Raw genomic sequence first — 12,084 nt, 5'->3', positions numbered from 1 at the left:
GATACAGGAGTGGATGGATGAGATTCTGTGGCCTGTATTGTACAGTAGGTCAGGGTAGATGATCATAATGGTCCTTTCTGATCTTAAAGTCTATGATTCTATGATAATTGTGATCAGTAGAGTAGCTTTTAAAAAACATGGAAGTGAGGTTATGAGAACAGTACGCTAGTAATGTTGACTAGAGTGAAGTATGGTGCAGAGGGTTACTAATACACCTTATTCCTGACCTCCAGCGCCACCAGTTATTTGAGCCCTGGTATTCAACAGTGCTTTTTTCAACACTTCACAGACTTGACCTGCACAACCTTTCAGTGTTCAGCTCAGAAATAATGTAGAAAATTATTAAGAGGAATTGTACCTACAATCATTTTTTTTCATAGAAATTATTGGCAGATGAAAAAAAAACAAAAACTGTTGTTTCCTGAACCTCAGGACTACAGCTAGAAGGGAGGGAGAAATCAGGAAAAAAATCAAAGTTTCTATTTCACGGGGCTCAAAGCCAATCCTTTTTGGGGAGTTTCAAAAATTTTGGTGAAGTTATCAGAATGATTCTTCAAAAAAAATTGTTTACCATTTTTCAGTGACCAGGACATTAAAAAAGTCTAGGCAAAAGAAACCAAAACACCTTTATTGCCATAGAAAGTTTAGATTAAAAGTATCAGAAAAAGCAAACATTTTCAAACATGTTTTTCAAAAACAAAAATTGTTTTAAAAGGCCATTTTAGAAGTTTTTCATTCAGCCAGTTCTGTCCAGGACGTATTCTACTCTTCTCTGCTACTAGGTACAAACTGGGAGGCAGGATGATTTATGCAATACTGCAGGCCTGATCCAGTGAATCACACACACACACGCACTCTTCTGAGGTCAGACTTCAGAACTGGCTCTCCCCTTGGTGTTTGCATCCTGTGTGCTTTGTAGCAAAGATTCTGCAATAAATACACAGGGAAATAATAGCAAAGTCTTACAAATCAGTGGTGAGAGCTGTACCATCTTCCCACTGCCAGTAGCCTTTGGTTTCATTATACAACAATCCCATCCAGTAAGGAAAATATGTCAGTGGTTTTATGAAGTCCTATGGAGAAGAAAAAAGAGAGAGACACAAAAATATAGAAGAACTGGAAGAAATTTGATGGATTTTTTTTCCTTAAAATATGCAGTTTCACTAAAATAAAAATGTTTCCCACAGATTCTTCAATACTAGCTACATTTTTTTCCATTTTCCATTTTAGTTTTTGGCAACTGAAAAGTTTGTTTTTTGATTATTGGTTTCCAGATTTTTATCTCCTCACCCCTTCCATCTCTACTCTTTTCCCCTCATCACTTTCTTATTTTCCTTCTTTTCCCCCATGTAAAAAGTGGGGAAGAAGAGAGAAAGCAAGGGGGAGAAGCCTCCACCCGTCAGTACCACCTTTTTTTTTTTTTTGCTTTACTCCCCACTTTTCACGTTGGAATATAGTTTGAGGTAAGCGGTGGGGGGAACAGAAAATCTATAAAACCAGAACACTGAAAAAATGAGTTTTGTTGTGTTTAAAAAAAAGAAATGAACATTTTAATTTAAAATGAAACAATTTTCTTTCACATGTTTTTCCACTAAAAAATGTCAATGAAAGTTTTCAACAAAATAGTTTTATTCAAAAATTTGGAAATAAATTTTCCAAAAATTAAAAAAAATCAACACAACTCAGTCCCCTGCTTCTGCCTTTCCTATAATTATATGGATTTGAAGGAAAGGAATATGGCTAATGTTCTATGTAGGTCTGACAGCCAGCTGGTCAATCACAGAATTCCCTACACCCAGAAAAGGGGCCATAATGTGGGGATGTTGTTTTAGAAAGACACTTTTCCCCAGTGTTCTTCCCCTCCTCTCCATGAAGGAATACATTAAAGATACAATGAGTCCACCTGAGGGGGCTGCATGGGAGCCCTTTTTGGAAACCAAATCTATGCTCCAGAGAGTTGAGGGACGTGAGACATTCCCTCCCTTAGGAGCAGTGTGCACTGTGGGTGTAACATTAATAGCCAGCTAGCTCTGAGGGGTCAGATGATAATTGAAAGGGATACTTAGATTGCAAACACATTATGAGAGATAATATGGGGCTGTCTATATAAACACTTAGTTCACTGCAAGCTGGGAGGTAAAACCAATCCTGTACTAGCCTGCTTAGCAGAAAGTGTCCATGTGGAACCTGCTGCCATGCGCTCAAAGTTACCTAGTGAACTTCAATCTATTCCTCTTTCAAAGTAGGCTTAATCAGAGCACACTTTGGAATGAATGAGCCACTTTGGAATATGAATGTTCTCCCTGCAAATATTCCCCTCCCTTCTGGCTCTCTAGAATAGCAAAACATATTAACCCAAAAATTAGAAAGCTCTGCCCAGGCTCAGGACTTGTGTTTGCAAAGTTAACTTGAGTTATAATTCAAGTGTTGTCCCTAACTAGAGTCTCATCCACAAACAAAAATCCTTAATTGCAGTGCTTTTAACTTGAGTTGTGTGGTCTGACAGGGTGCATAGGCTAAAGCTTGATTTAACACAACTCATCTGCTGCTAACATTCTATAGTTTGGATGCAGGCTAGCTCCACCTGTGTGCTGCTAGTGGGAAGGTATTGGAGAACAATTATCCTCCTGTGCCTAGAAAGAACAGACAAGTTCTCCCACAATTCACTGCGAAAGAACTCAGAGCAACTCAGCTTACTGCAGTGCTAAGAATCATGGGATACACTCCCAGAAGTCTTGGTGGTACATACAGAGCAGTTCTGTGCTAGTGTGGACACAGCAGCTCCAATGTTATTTCATACCATGTCTGCTCTCACTCCAGCTAGGCTAACTCAAGAGAAATAACTCAAGTGTAGATAACTTGTGTTAAAACCGCAGTGAAGCCATACTCTCAACTCCTTTAACTGTTTAAATCAGTGATAATTCTAAATTCTTTCCACTTCTCCAATACACAAGGTTAGCTAAGGGTCCCTTTGGAACTGAGGATAGTGTTGGTATGGATGAGGGACTAATATCATGCCAATGTCCATATCATGAGTAGAAAAGGTACTGTTTTCAAGAAAAATCTTATTTTCCAAGGCTATCAAGGAGGGATGAATGGAGAGTGATAAGTTAATAGCCTTGAGGGGTTAGGGTAATTTTATTGTTTGTATCAGTCAAATTTGTAGATTTAGTACGTATTTTCCTCATAAAATCATATGGCAATCAGACACATCAATGCATTATATAACCTCTTCCTCTCCCATCTTTGACAAATCAGTTATTTGTAGTTTGGGATATACAGGAATTCTATAGAAATGAAATAGACTTTACCATCTCTTCCTTGCTGTCTATCTTCAGCACTCTGGAGCCCAGGGAAGAGCAATATTCTTTACACACAGACCAAGATTTTATACCAGATGAAAGTTCATAACAGTCCTTCCCATGCTGTATCCAGTTCTTTGGACAAATAATGCATTTGTCTCCTTCACGAGAAAATATATGTACAGAGAGTCAGATCTGAGTCAGAGTCAGTTAGAAATTGGGTTCTCTTTCCAACAAATCCACTTGAGAGCTGATACTGATACTCCACCCTCTGACTCTATGCTGTCTAGTATAAATATCAAAAATACCAATTTATTTTCCTTAGAAATTGTAAAAATCATTTTTCAAAGTTTCCAGCGATTTTTTTATTTCCCCCTCCCCCATTCCCCTTCTCTCCCACATTTTTACTGGCAAAAATATTAAATGGGAAAATGAGTGGGTAAACAGATAGCAAGATAACAAGGGGAATAATTGCACATTAAAAATATATTTATAATTTGTCCTCAAAAATGAAACATTTCAAATAAATCTAATTCTGAGAGAAATCGTTAACAAGAGAGAGAGAGAAGGTAGATGAGGTATCATCTTTTACTGGACCAATTTCTGTTGATGAAACCAGCTTTTGAGGTACACAGCTTCTTCTTAAATAGCAGCTCTTTGTAGCTCGAAACCTTGTATCTTTCATCAGAAGGAGTTGGTCCAACAAAAGATTATGGGCAGCACATGTAAGAAGTTAAACCTCTTCAAAATAAAAAAGGCTGGCCATGTAGGGGGCAAATTCCAGATGCAGATTACCTCTGTTTGGAGGTGCATTGGCCCGCCACCTTTGCACCCTGCAAGCAGGAGCACCAGAAGCTACCTAGAAGGGCAGGGGGGCACTGGTGCCCAGACCATGGCCCTGCCCCCCCAATCTGTCCCTCCCCCACTGAGGGGAGGGTTAAGTGGCATGAAGCCCTCCCAGCACCCCTGGTGCTGCACTGCCCACCTGCCTTTCCCCGCCCTTTAGCTGCAGTGTTTCCCCTCCTGCCCATGTGCATGTGGACCTGGGCACACGTGCTTTCCCTCAGAGGTCGTTCTCGTTCCTATGTCAGCTTGCACTGGGCTGTTGGGCCTTCTCGTCCCTCTACCTGACTATTTTCCCCCCGCCCCCCGGTGCAGTTCTCTGTCTTCACCCCATTGTTTGGTCAGGTCCTGCACCCTGGCTGCTCTCTGCTCCTCCCCATATTTCCCTTATGGGATTTCCTCCCTCCTGCAGTTGTTGCTGCTTCCCCTGCCACACTCACCTGCCCCCAGCTCTTTGTTGCTCTTTGAGTGAGTGGCAGGTGGGTCTTTGGTGGGAGGAGGAAGCCTGCGTGTGGCTTGGAGGAGGGACAGAGGGGGACAGGGCAACGGTCTGGGCGCCAGTGGGCCCCCACGTCGACAGAGCTTCTGGCACTCCTGGATGTAGCATCCCCAAATGAAAGACTCATGTGCCACCTATGTAAAAGATGTTACGTCACCCATCTTGTCACTGAAATATCTTGGGACCAATGCAGCTACAATACTGCAAACAGTTAAAAAGAGAGGCAATTATCCATCACAAAATGGTGGAGGGAAATTTGTTGATCAGCTTTAGTTATTAGTACTTAGCTCAGATAGTGTCATTTTCCTTGGAAAATTGCTTAGCACACTATACACCGGGAATAGGTACAATCTAGACACTATATGCCCTCATGTACTTTATGTAACACGCAGACAGCGCTCTCAAGACGTCTGCTACTCTCTTACAGGAGTGGCTCATGCTTACAGTATGGGCAGCGTCCTCCCAACCTGTCAATCTTGTTATGTTACAGACAGACCATCTCACCACAGGTGACCTGAAAATAAAGCTCTGTACCTGGCATATTGGCTTAGTGATAATGACAGCTGTCATTTACATAGAAATTTCCAAACAAAGATCTCAAACTGCTTGTTTTATAAAGGGACAGTGAGTTGAAATAACTGTTAAAGAGCACAGCCATGCTATAGTTGAGAATGAGAATTTCCTTATGTGACACTGTAAAGAGTAAATTGTATATAATTAGGCACAGTGTAGTTAGTCAATATTTTTTAGCCAAATGTTAACCTGGCAGGATACTAGAACAATATTCCTGTTTATCAGGTTTGGGGAAAATGGGTCTGGTTCTGTTGCAGGAGACCTCAGGAGTATTTGTTTTCCTAGCCCATGTGAAAGACGCTCCCTCCAGTATCACAGTGCTCCCCTCAACACCCTTAAAAACAAAAACAGTCCCTGCCCCATAACATGAGTAAAGGAGTGGAAAGTTAATGGGAGGATGTTAGCAAGAGAATCTTCTCCCACCCTGTCCAGCTATCAGCTAAATATGTTCAGCTATGCCAGGTCTCTTCCAAGCAGGTTTGTTCTCTTGCACAACTGAGTAAACAAACAGAAAATCATCTTTTAACTCACTCTGTTCTCAAGCTTTTGGGCCACCCCTCCCAGAGTCTCCAGCACCTTGCACCAGGCAGCTTCCCAGCTCTAGTCAGCTCAGTTCCCTTCTTGGAGCAGCAGACTCAGGGCTGCCTCGCTGAGCACTTAGTGCTTTCCTTTGGGAGTCACCGCAGGAGCTAGTGCCACTCTACCCTGGCTTTCCATCCATAGGCATTGCCTTGCCCAATCACTCTCTCCTTTGCTTGGCCTCTAGCAGTCCTTTGTAATCCCAGATGTACCCCAACCCCTTCTAATTGGCTGGATTAGGCTCACCTACTGTGCCACAGGGTCACTAGGCCTGGTCTATTGAATGGGACCAGCTACCCTGTGACAGGAGGCATCCTGTGGCTATGGGAAGTGAAGAGAAGCAGTTGAGTATGCTGGAAGGGGAGGAGTGAGGGGCTGAAGCAGAAAGAGTGGAAGTTTAAATTGCCCACTCCCCCAGCACGCCAGGCTACCTTTACAAGTTTTCACTCCCTTTCTAGTGAGGGAGACAAACTGTGAGCTGGTCAATATGCCAAGGTTATGTAAGGCAAGTTGTAGAGCTGGTTTGGAATTATCCATTGAAATGGGTGATGGAAAATTCCCCCAAAATCAGTTTACTCTGGGAAATGTTGAACTGGCTGAAATTGCATGTACAGATTGCTGACTGAAGCACACAGAGGCTTACTGCATTATGCGTCCCCAGTTCAGCAAAGCTGAACATGTTACAGCATTCTCAGGCCTGGTCTACAATTAGAAAATTAAGTCAGTTTAACTATGTCACTCAGGGTATGAAAAATCCACATCCCTGAGCAGCATAGCTAACCCCCAGTGTAGACAGCACTAGGTCAGTGGAAGGACCTAGCTACCATCTCTCGGGGAGGTGGATTACTTCCACTGATAGGAGAACCCATCTCATTGGCGGAGGCAGTGTCTTCATTGAAGAACTACAGTGGCACAGCTGTGCTGCTGTAGCATTTTAAGTGTGAACATAGCCTTAGTTATTTTGGCCCCAATACAGCAAAGCTCCTAGGCACATGCTTCCATTGCACTGAAATTAATGGGACTGACCCACATGTTCAAGTGCTTTGTTTAATAAGGGCCATAATGACTGAGAAACTATTTCCAACAAACTCATGTTCCTGTATGGAGTAGGTAGAATAATATTAATTGAAAATTTAATTCAAGAGTTTTTATAATATTAAAAAAAACCATATTTTCCTTCATTTTCATCCAATTCTCTTCCTGCAACACATAATGGGATAATTCTCTGCTGGCAAAATACCATTGACTTCAATACAGTTATGCTAATGGAAAATGTAGGCCCTTATGTATGTTATCAGTTGTTTAGCACTTTCCTTGAAGAAAGTGTACACAAGTAAAGCATTCTAATTAAGCTAAAATGTTGCCGCCTGGACTGCAGAAGTGCTGAAGCTATTAGAATCAGATCACGGTGTAGAGGCTGCCCTCCTTTGCCACTCTGGTCATGCAAAAAGGTAGAAACTGGCTTCTAGAGATATCCTTGGAGTGAGGGATTTCCTGCTGGCAAACAACATGTTCAAGCCCTGGCACAGGGTACGTATTTGGAGAGAGAATGGGAGGAGCCACAAAATCCCAGATGCCCTTAACTCCCCCAGGGCTGGGGTCTGTGTCAAACCAGCACCAGGATTAGGGAGCTGTAACTGGCTCCTGATCACCACCACCAAGTCCAGCAGAGACTTGGGGGTTGGATGATTTGAGTTATATTTCTCTGGGTAGAAAACACTCATTAGAATTAATTGATTTTTAAAAAAAATTGAATTTCAAAAAATGAGGGAAATTTAGAAACAAAAAAGAACTAATTTTTCCATTTTTTCCGTGCCATTTCAGAAGTTCTGTTAAAAATTACCAAGACTAAAGTTAAATACAAGAACCGCGGTTGTCTGCCAAAGGCAAGGTCCTGTACCTTTTGACTGCAAAGTTTTCAAGAAATTAGTATTCTGGATTTGAAGATGATCTCTCTCCCATGTGAGGTTTTCTAGGATTTCTTGTAGCTCACGAGTTTGGTTTTCCAAATTAATTTGCTGGCAGGTAAGATTTTCCAGAATTCCCTGCTGCTGCCTGAAGTTTTGCTGCCATCTGCATACTAGATATAAAATCAGAAAATAATATCCCACTGGCTTGCAAGATAGAAGGACAAAGAGATGTAAGTTTATTATTTCCAGTTCCAATTATTTTTGATGTTAAAGAAATAATTTTAAAAAATTACACTACTAAGTTTGACAAAAAGTCCTGAGGCACCTTATAGACTAACAGACGTACTGGAGCATAAGATTTCGTGGGTGAATACCCACTTTGTCAGAAGCAGCCTGACGAAGATTCTTCTTTCATTTTAAAAATATTTGTAATGTTCAAGGCCTGTTCTAGGAAACCTGGGGTCTCCTGTGAAGCCATATACTTGGTGCCTTGAATGCAAATGCCAATGTTCAGGGTGTGATCTCCTTTAACACACCTACCCTGAACTTCCATATCTTGCCATTTGTGGGGAGAATAGGAAATGATTTCAGACATGCTGTGTCTATCTATGGAGAGAGTTAAGGGAATACTGGATAAAGATTTCCTTGTAAGTAGGAGAGGCAGGCAAGCAACAATGTGCCCCAGTAAGAGCCACGATAAAGGGGGAGCCCTCCCAGTTCCCTGGGGGCTCAAATTGTTACTACAGAGTTCTCAGTCACCACAAAGATTTTCATACTACACAGTACGGAGTAGCATCGCATGAGCAGTGATCAGCAAACTAGTATTTTCCATCTCTTAGATGGGATCTCCAGGGACCCCTGTGCCACTATAGGTTTAGTAGCTTTGTCTGAATTGGCCTTCTGTAAATGTAGCGTAAACTGCCAACCTGAACAGCATGGGTCATCATTGTTTATCTGTGGCACAAGTAAAGCACTGGTACCGACACTGCTGGCTTCACTACTTTGCCCAATGGATGTGCCTCCACTTTGTTTTGGAGAGCACACCATTTGGTATGAGAGATGAGTTGTTTCCTGACCTATTCACATTTTCACATCCAGGTGCCAGCAGATGGCAAAAAACTGTGCTTTTAATCTCTCGGAGTGACCTGGATTTGAATTTCTGACCCAGAGATTAAAATCTATTTCATTACCAGTGTCATAAGCCAATGAAAGAGATGAGTTTCAGCACAACTGAAATATCAGGCCCAAGATGTATCAGATTGGTCACTCAAAAACTGAGGCCCCCAAAACCAGTGGCCACTTTTGAAAACTTGGGTTTTAGTGTCTTCTCTATAGTACTTACCCAGAGCACCCAAGAGCCCTGATGTTACCAGCAAAGCCAAGCAGAGGATTCCAAAGATTACAGCAAAGAGCCTCCAGAGAGGAGAAGGAGAATCTAATAAAGAGTGCAAGAACAAAGAAAGACAAACTGAGTCCCTCTCCTGAGACCCTGGGGTCAGACTGGGGCTTGTCCAGACTGCAGCAGATTCTCAAAGCCAGAACCCACCCAGCAATTCCCTTAGAATATCAGACCAATAGGCTATCTATTCCACCGTCTTCTCTTCAAGAGTGGCCCATATCAGTTCTTCAGAGGGCAGTGTAAGTTCCCAATAATGGACAACTATGGAATAGCCTGTCCATACAGGAAGTTTCTTCCTAATCCCCAGCAGCTGAAATACAGCAACTTGCAAATTAAGAGCTTCTTTTGATTAGATGCTCAATAATTCTGACAACCAGTGAGTGGTTGGAAAAACAGACTTCCTTTTTGGTTGGTAAGTCTGTCAACTCTCCACATCTGCATGATTATTTCCTGCATTTGGATCCCACGTCTCCTAGTAACATGAGATTAGCAAGCACAGTAGAAAGCAAACACAGAACTTTCTAACTCCTGAAATACCCCATTAGAAACAATTGACAGATAGTCGATGAAGAACTTTGACTATGGTCAGTACGGCCAGACCACAACATAGGGCCCCTATGTAGCTCCAACTTCCCACCCCCATGTGTCACTGCCCATCTGGAGTAGCAGTGGCAGGACAATCCACTCCCTTCTCAGATAGACAGGTCACCAGCAGAAGCCCCCTTCTCTTTAAAATAGTAAAACATGACTGGAGAGGCAGTTCCCAATGTTCACCTCAGCAGCCAGCGTGCATCTGCTTACATGTCGAGCCCTGCTTCACTCATTCTTTTCTGGCACATGGGTAGACTCTATGGCTGGGGTAGGGTTGGAGTGCAGTGGGCCTTGAAGTTTACACCCGATTATGATGAATAGGGCAACTCACACTTCTCAGACCAATTGTTTCGAGTTCTTTGCAGATTCAGGCAGGTGTAAGTGCATTGGTTACGGCCAATTCAAATTTTTAAAACTTTTTCTTTTTTCACAGACATGAGGGCTAGAATTTTTTTTAATTAAAGCTGGGATTCTAATGTAATCACATGATTCCAGGAGATGGAGTCCTAGGCATGGGCCTGCAGAGCCTATTAATGTGGTCTTAAGTAAAACGCTGGCATGTACAGAGTCAATAGCTTGTAATGCAAGGTACCTTTGTTCTTGGTGATCTCAGCTCTTTGTCTGCTTTGCTGTTGAGTAGGACTGTGAAATTTCAGTTCTGAATAGGTCACCTCCTGCTCGCTCATTCTGGGGAGATATAGGATAGAAAATTTAGACTCTTCTTTGGTGGACTGAGGTGTGTGATGGGGTTAAATGAGGAATTGACATGACAGAGCTGTGTATTTCTGTCACAGAAAGCAAACAAATAAATAAATCACAACTTCTTTTATGCCCTAATAGATTGGTCTATGGGAGCCAGAATCTTGGGATGAATTAAAATTTCATATTGAGCAGGAAGTTCAGTAGGTAATACTTATCATTTTTATCTGCTTCCAGAAAACTTAGTTAAGCTGAAAAGAAAAGTTGTTAGAACATATCAATAGCTAAAGCCAAACAAACCTTAAGAAAACTGAAATAAAGCAACCTGATTCCCTACAACACCCCACCAAAAAACACAACTGTAAAGGATGATCACACTCTTTGACACTTACTCAACCAATTCATTCTATTATGTGTATTTATCTGCTGTTTTTATTAGCCAAAAAAATAAATAAATAAAAGGTTTCATACTTTTTACTCCTGCTCACCCTGCAGACCCTAAACAACTCAGATGAGTTTTTCCTCATGCAACAATAGTCAAGAAGCTCAGGCTTTGAGTGAGAGGGCAAGAACCCTGCACCAAAAATGTCTGGCCCATGTTCTTCATAATTCATGTCTGAGGACTATCAGCAAGAATTCACTGATTTCAGGTGCACATATTTTGTATAGGAATAAAATGTTTGTCTTGATTTCATTTTGTTGGGCCCAATCTATATTTCTAACCCTTTTACATGACTTCTCTAGAGCTCAGAAACACCTTTGCTTTTAATATCATTTGAAAATCTTATTAACATGCTAAAGATACCATGACAGCTAGTTACACCCTGTTCCACATAAATACTGAGAGAACTATCACTGATTTCTTCTAACCACCTCCCCCTCCGCCCCCCGCCCATTTAGCTGCATACTCTGCATTCAATATACTGTATTTGTTAGCTTTTGTTCCTGGTTCCTCGGCAAGCTTTCGGTTCAAGAGACAATGCTGATTTCCAAAGAGTTTTCTGAAATTAATATATGTATCCCATTCCTTTCCTTTCCTGGTTGGTAGTGATCTTGTATATTTGTAATAGAATGACATAGAACACACAGCAATAAACGCAGAAGCAAAATGCTACAGGGATTGCTCAAAATATTATACCCCAAATATGTTTGTCATTTGTACTAAGTTTTTCCAGAATTAAAAAAATATAAAAGTCATAAATGCATTGAAGCCAATTATCACTCATATCATGAACAGGACAGGAGAGGTAAATCACAGCTACACCAATTATCCAGTTTAACAAGGAAGACCCAAAGACCACTTGGTGGCAATACCTTTGTGAATGTCCAGAGGTCTGTCAAGTGGATTTCTGGAATAGAACCTTATGAGGTGCACTTGTGTAGTCAGTCCTATATAGATGTCTTCAGGGAAAGAAGAGAGTTGAGAGTCTACTCTCTTAGAAGATGGTCAATGTGAGCTGAGACAGGGAGAATTCTTTACTCTGCGATGTTCCAGCTGCATCTGTACAGGAAACTCTCACTTGTGCTAATGTGAAGTGCGCTGCTGCCGCACAAGGCGCTTAGAACAAAGGGACTTTCAGTTGTTTGAATAACTAATGAGGCCGATGGTGTTAATTTCAACGCCTGGTTAGAGCCACTGAGATGCTTGAACCTCTGCAGTAAACAATTTTGTCTACCAAAGACTTAGCT

At 41.7% G+C, this 12,084-nt stretch overlaps 1 protein-coding gene across 1 annotated transcript; it reads right to left on the bottom strand.

The window, feature by feature from the left end:
* Nucleotides 1-962: 962 nt before the first annotated feature.
* Nucleotides 963-10,382, bottom strand: LOC142046338 (C-type lectin domain family 7 member A-like). Its single transcript, XM_075062638.1, has 5 exons — nt 10,289-10,382; nt 9,049-9,141; nt 7,697-7,876; nt 3,312-3,463; nt 963-1,073 (listed from the first exon to the last, which is right to left on the bottom strand). Exons 1-5 carry the CDS (start codon nt 10,380-10,382, stop codon nt 963-965), a joined length of 630 nt encoding a protein of 209 aa, XP_074918739.1.
* Nucleotides 10,383-12,084: the final 1,702 nt, after the last annotated feature.

This window comes from Chelonoidis abingdonii, chromosome 1 (assembly GCF_003597395.2).
Source record: "Chelonoidis abingdonii isolate Lonesome George chromosome 1, CheloAbing_2.0, whole genome shotgun sequence".
Lineage (NCBI taxonomy): Eukaryota > Metazoa > Chordata > Testudines > Testudinidae > Chelonoidis > Chelonoidis abingdonii.
This window is presented reverse-complemented; position numbering and strand designations above follow the sequence as displayed.

Excerpts from the sequence above, each read along its gene's own strand:
- LOC142046338 (XM_075062638.1), bottom strand. The coding sequence starts at position 10,382 with ATGAGCGAGCAGGAGGTGACCTATTCAGAACTGAAATTTCACAGTCCT. Across the intron at positions 7,877-9,048 it reads AGGGCTCTTGGGTGCTCTGG|TATGCAGATGGCAGCAAAAC; the intron begins GTAAGTACTATA and ends TTTTATATCTAG. Across the intron at positions 3,464-7,696 it reads GAAAACTTTGCAGTCAAAAG|GAGACAAATGCATTATTTGT; the intron begins GTACAGGACCTT and ends TTTCTCGTGAAG.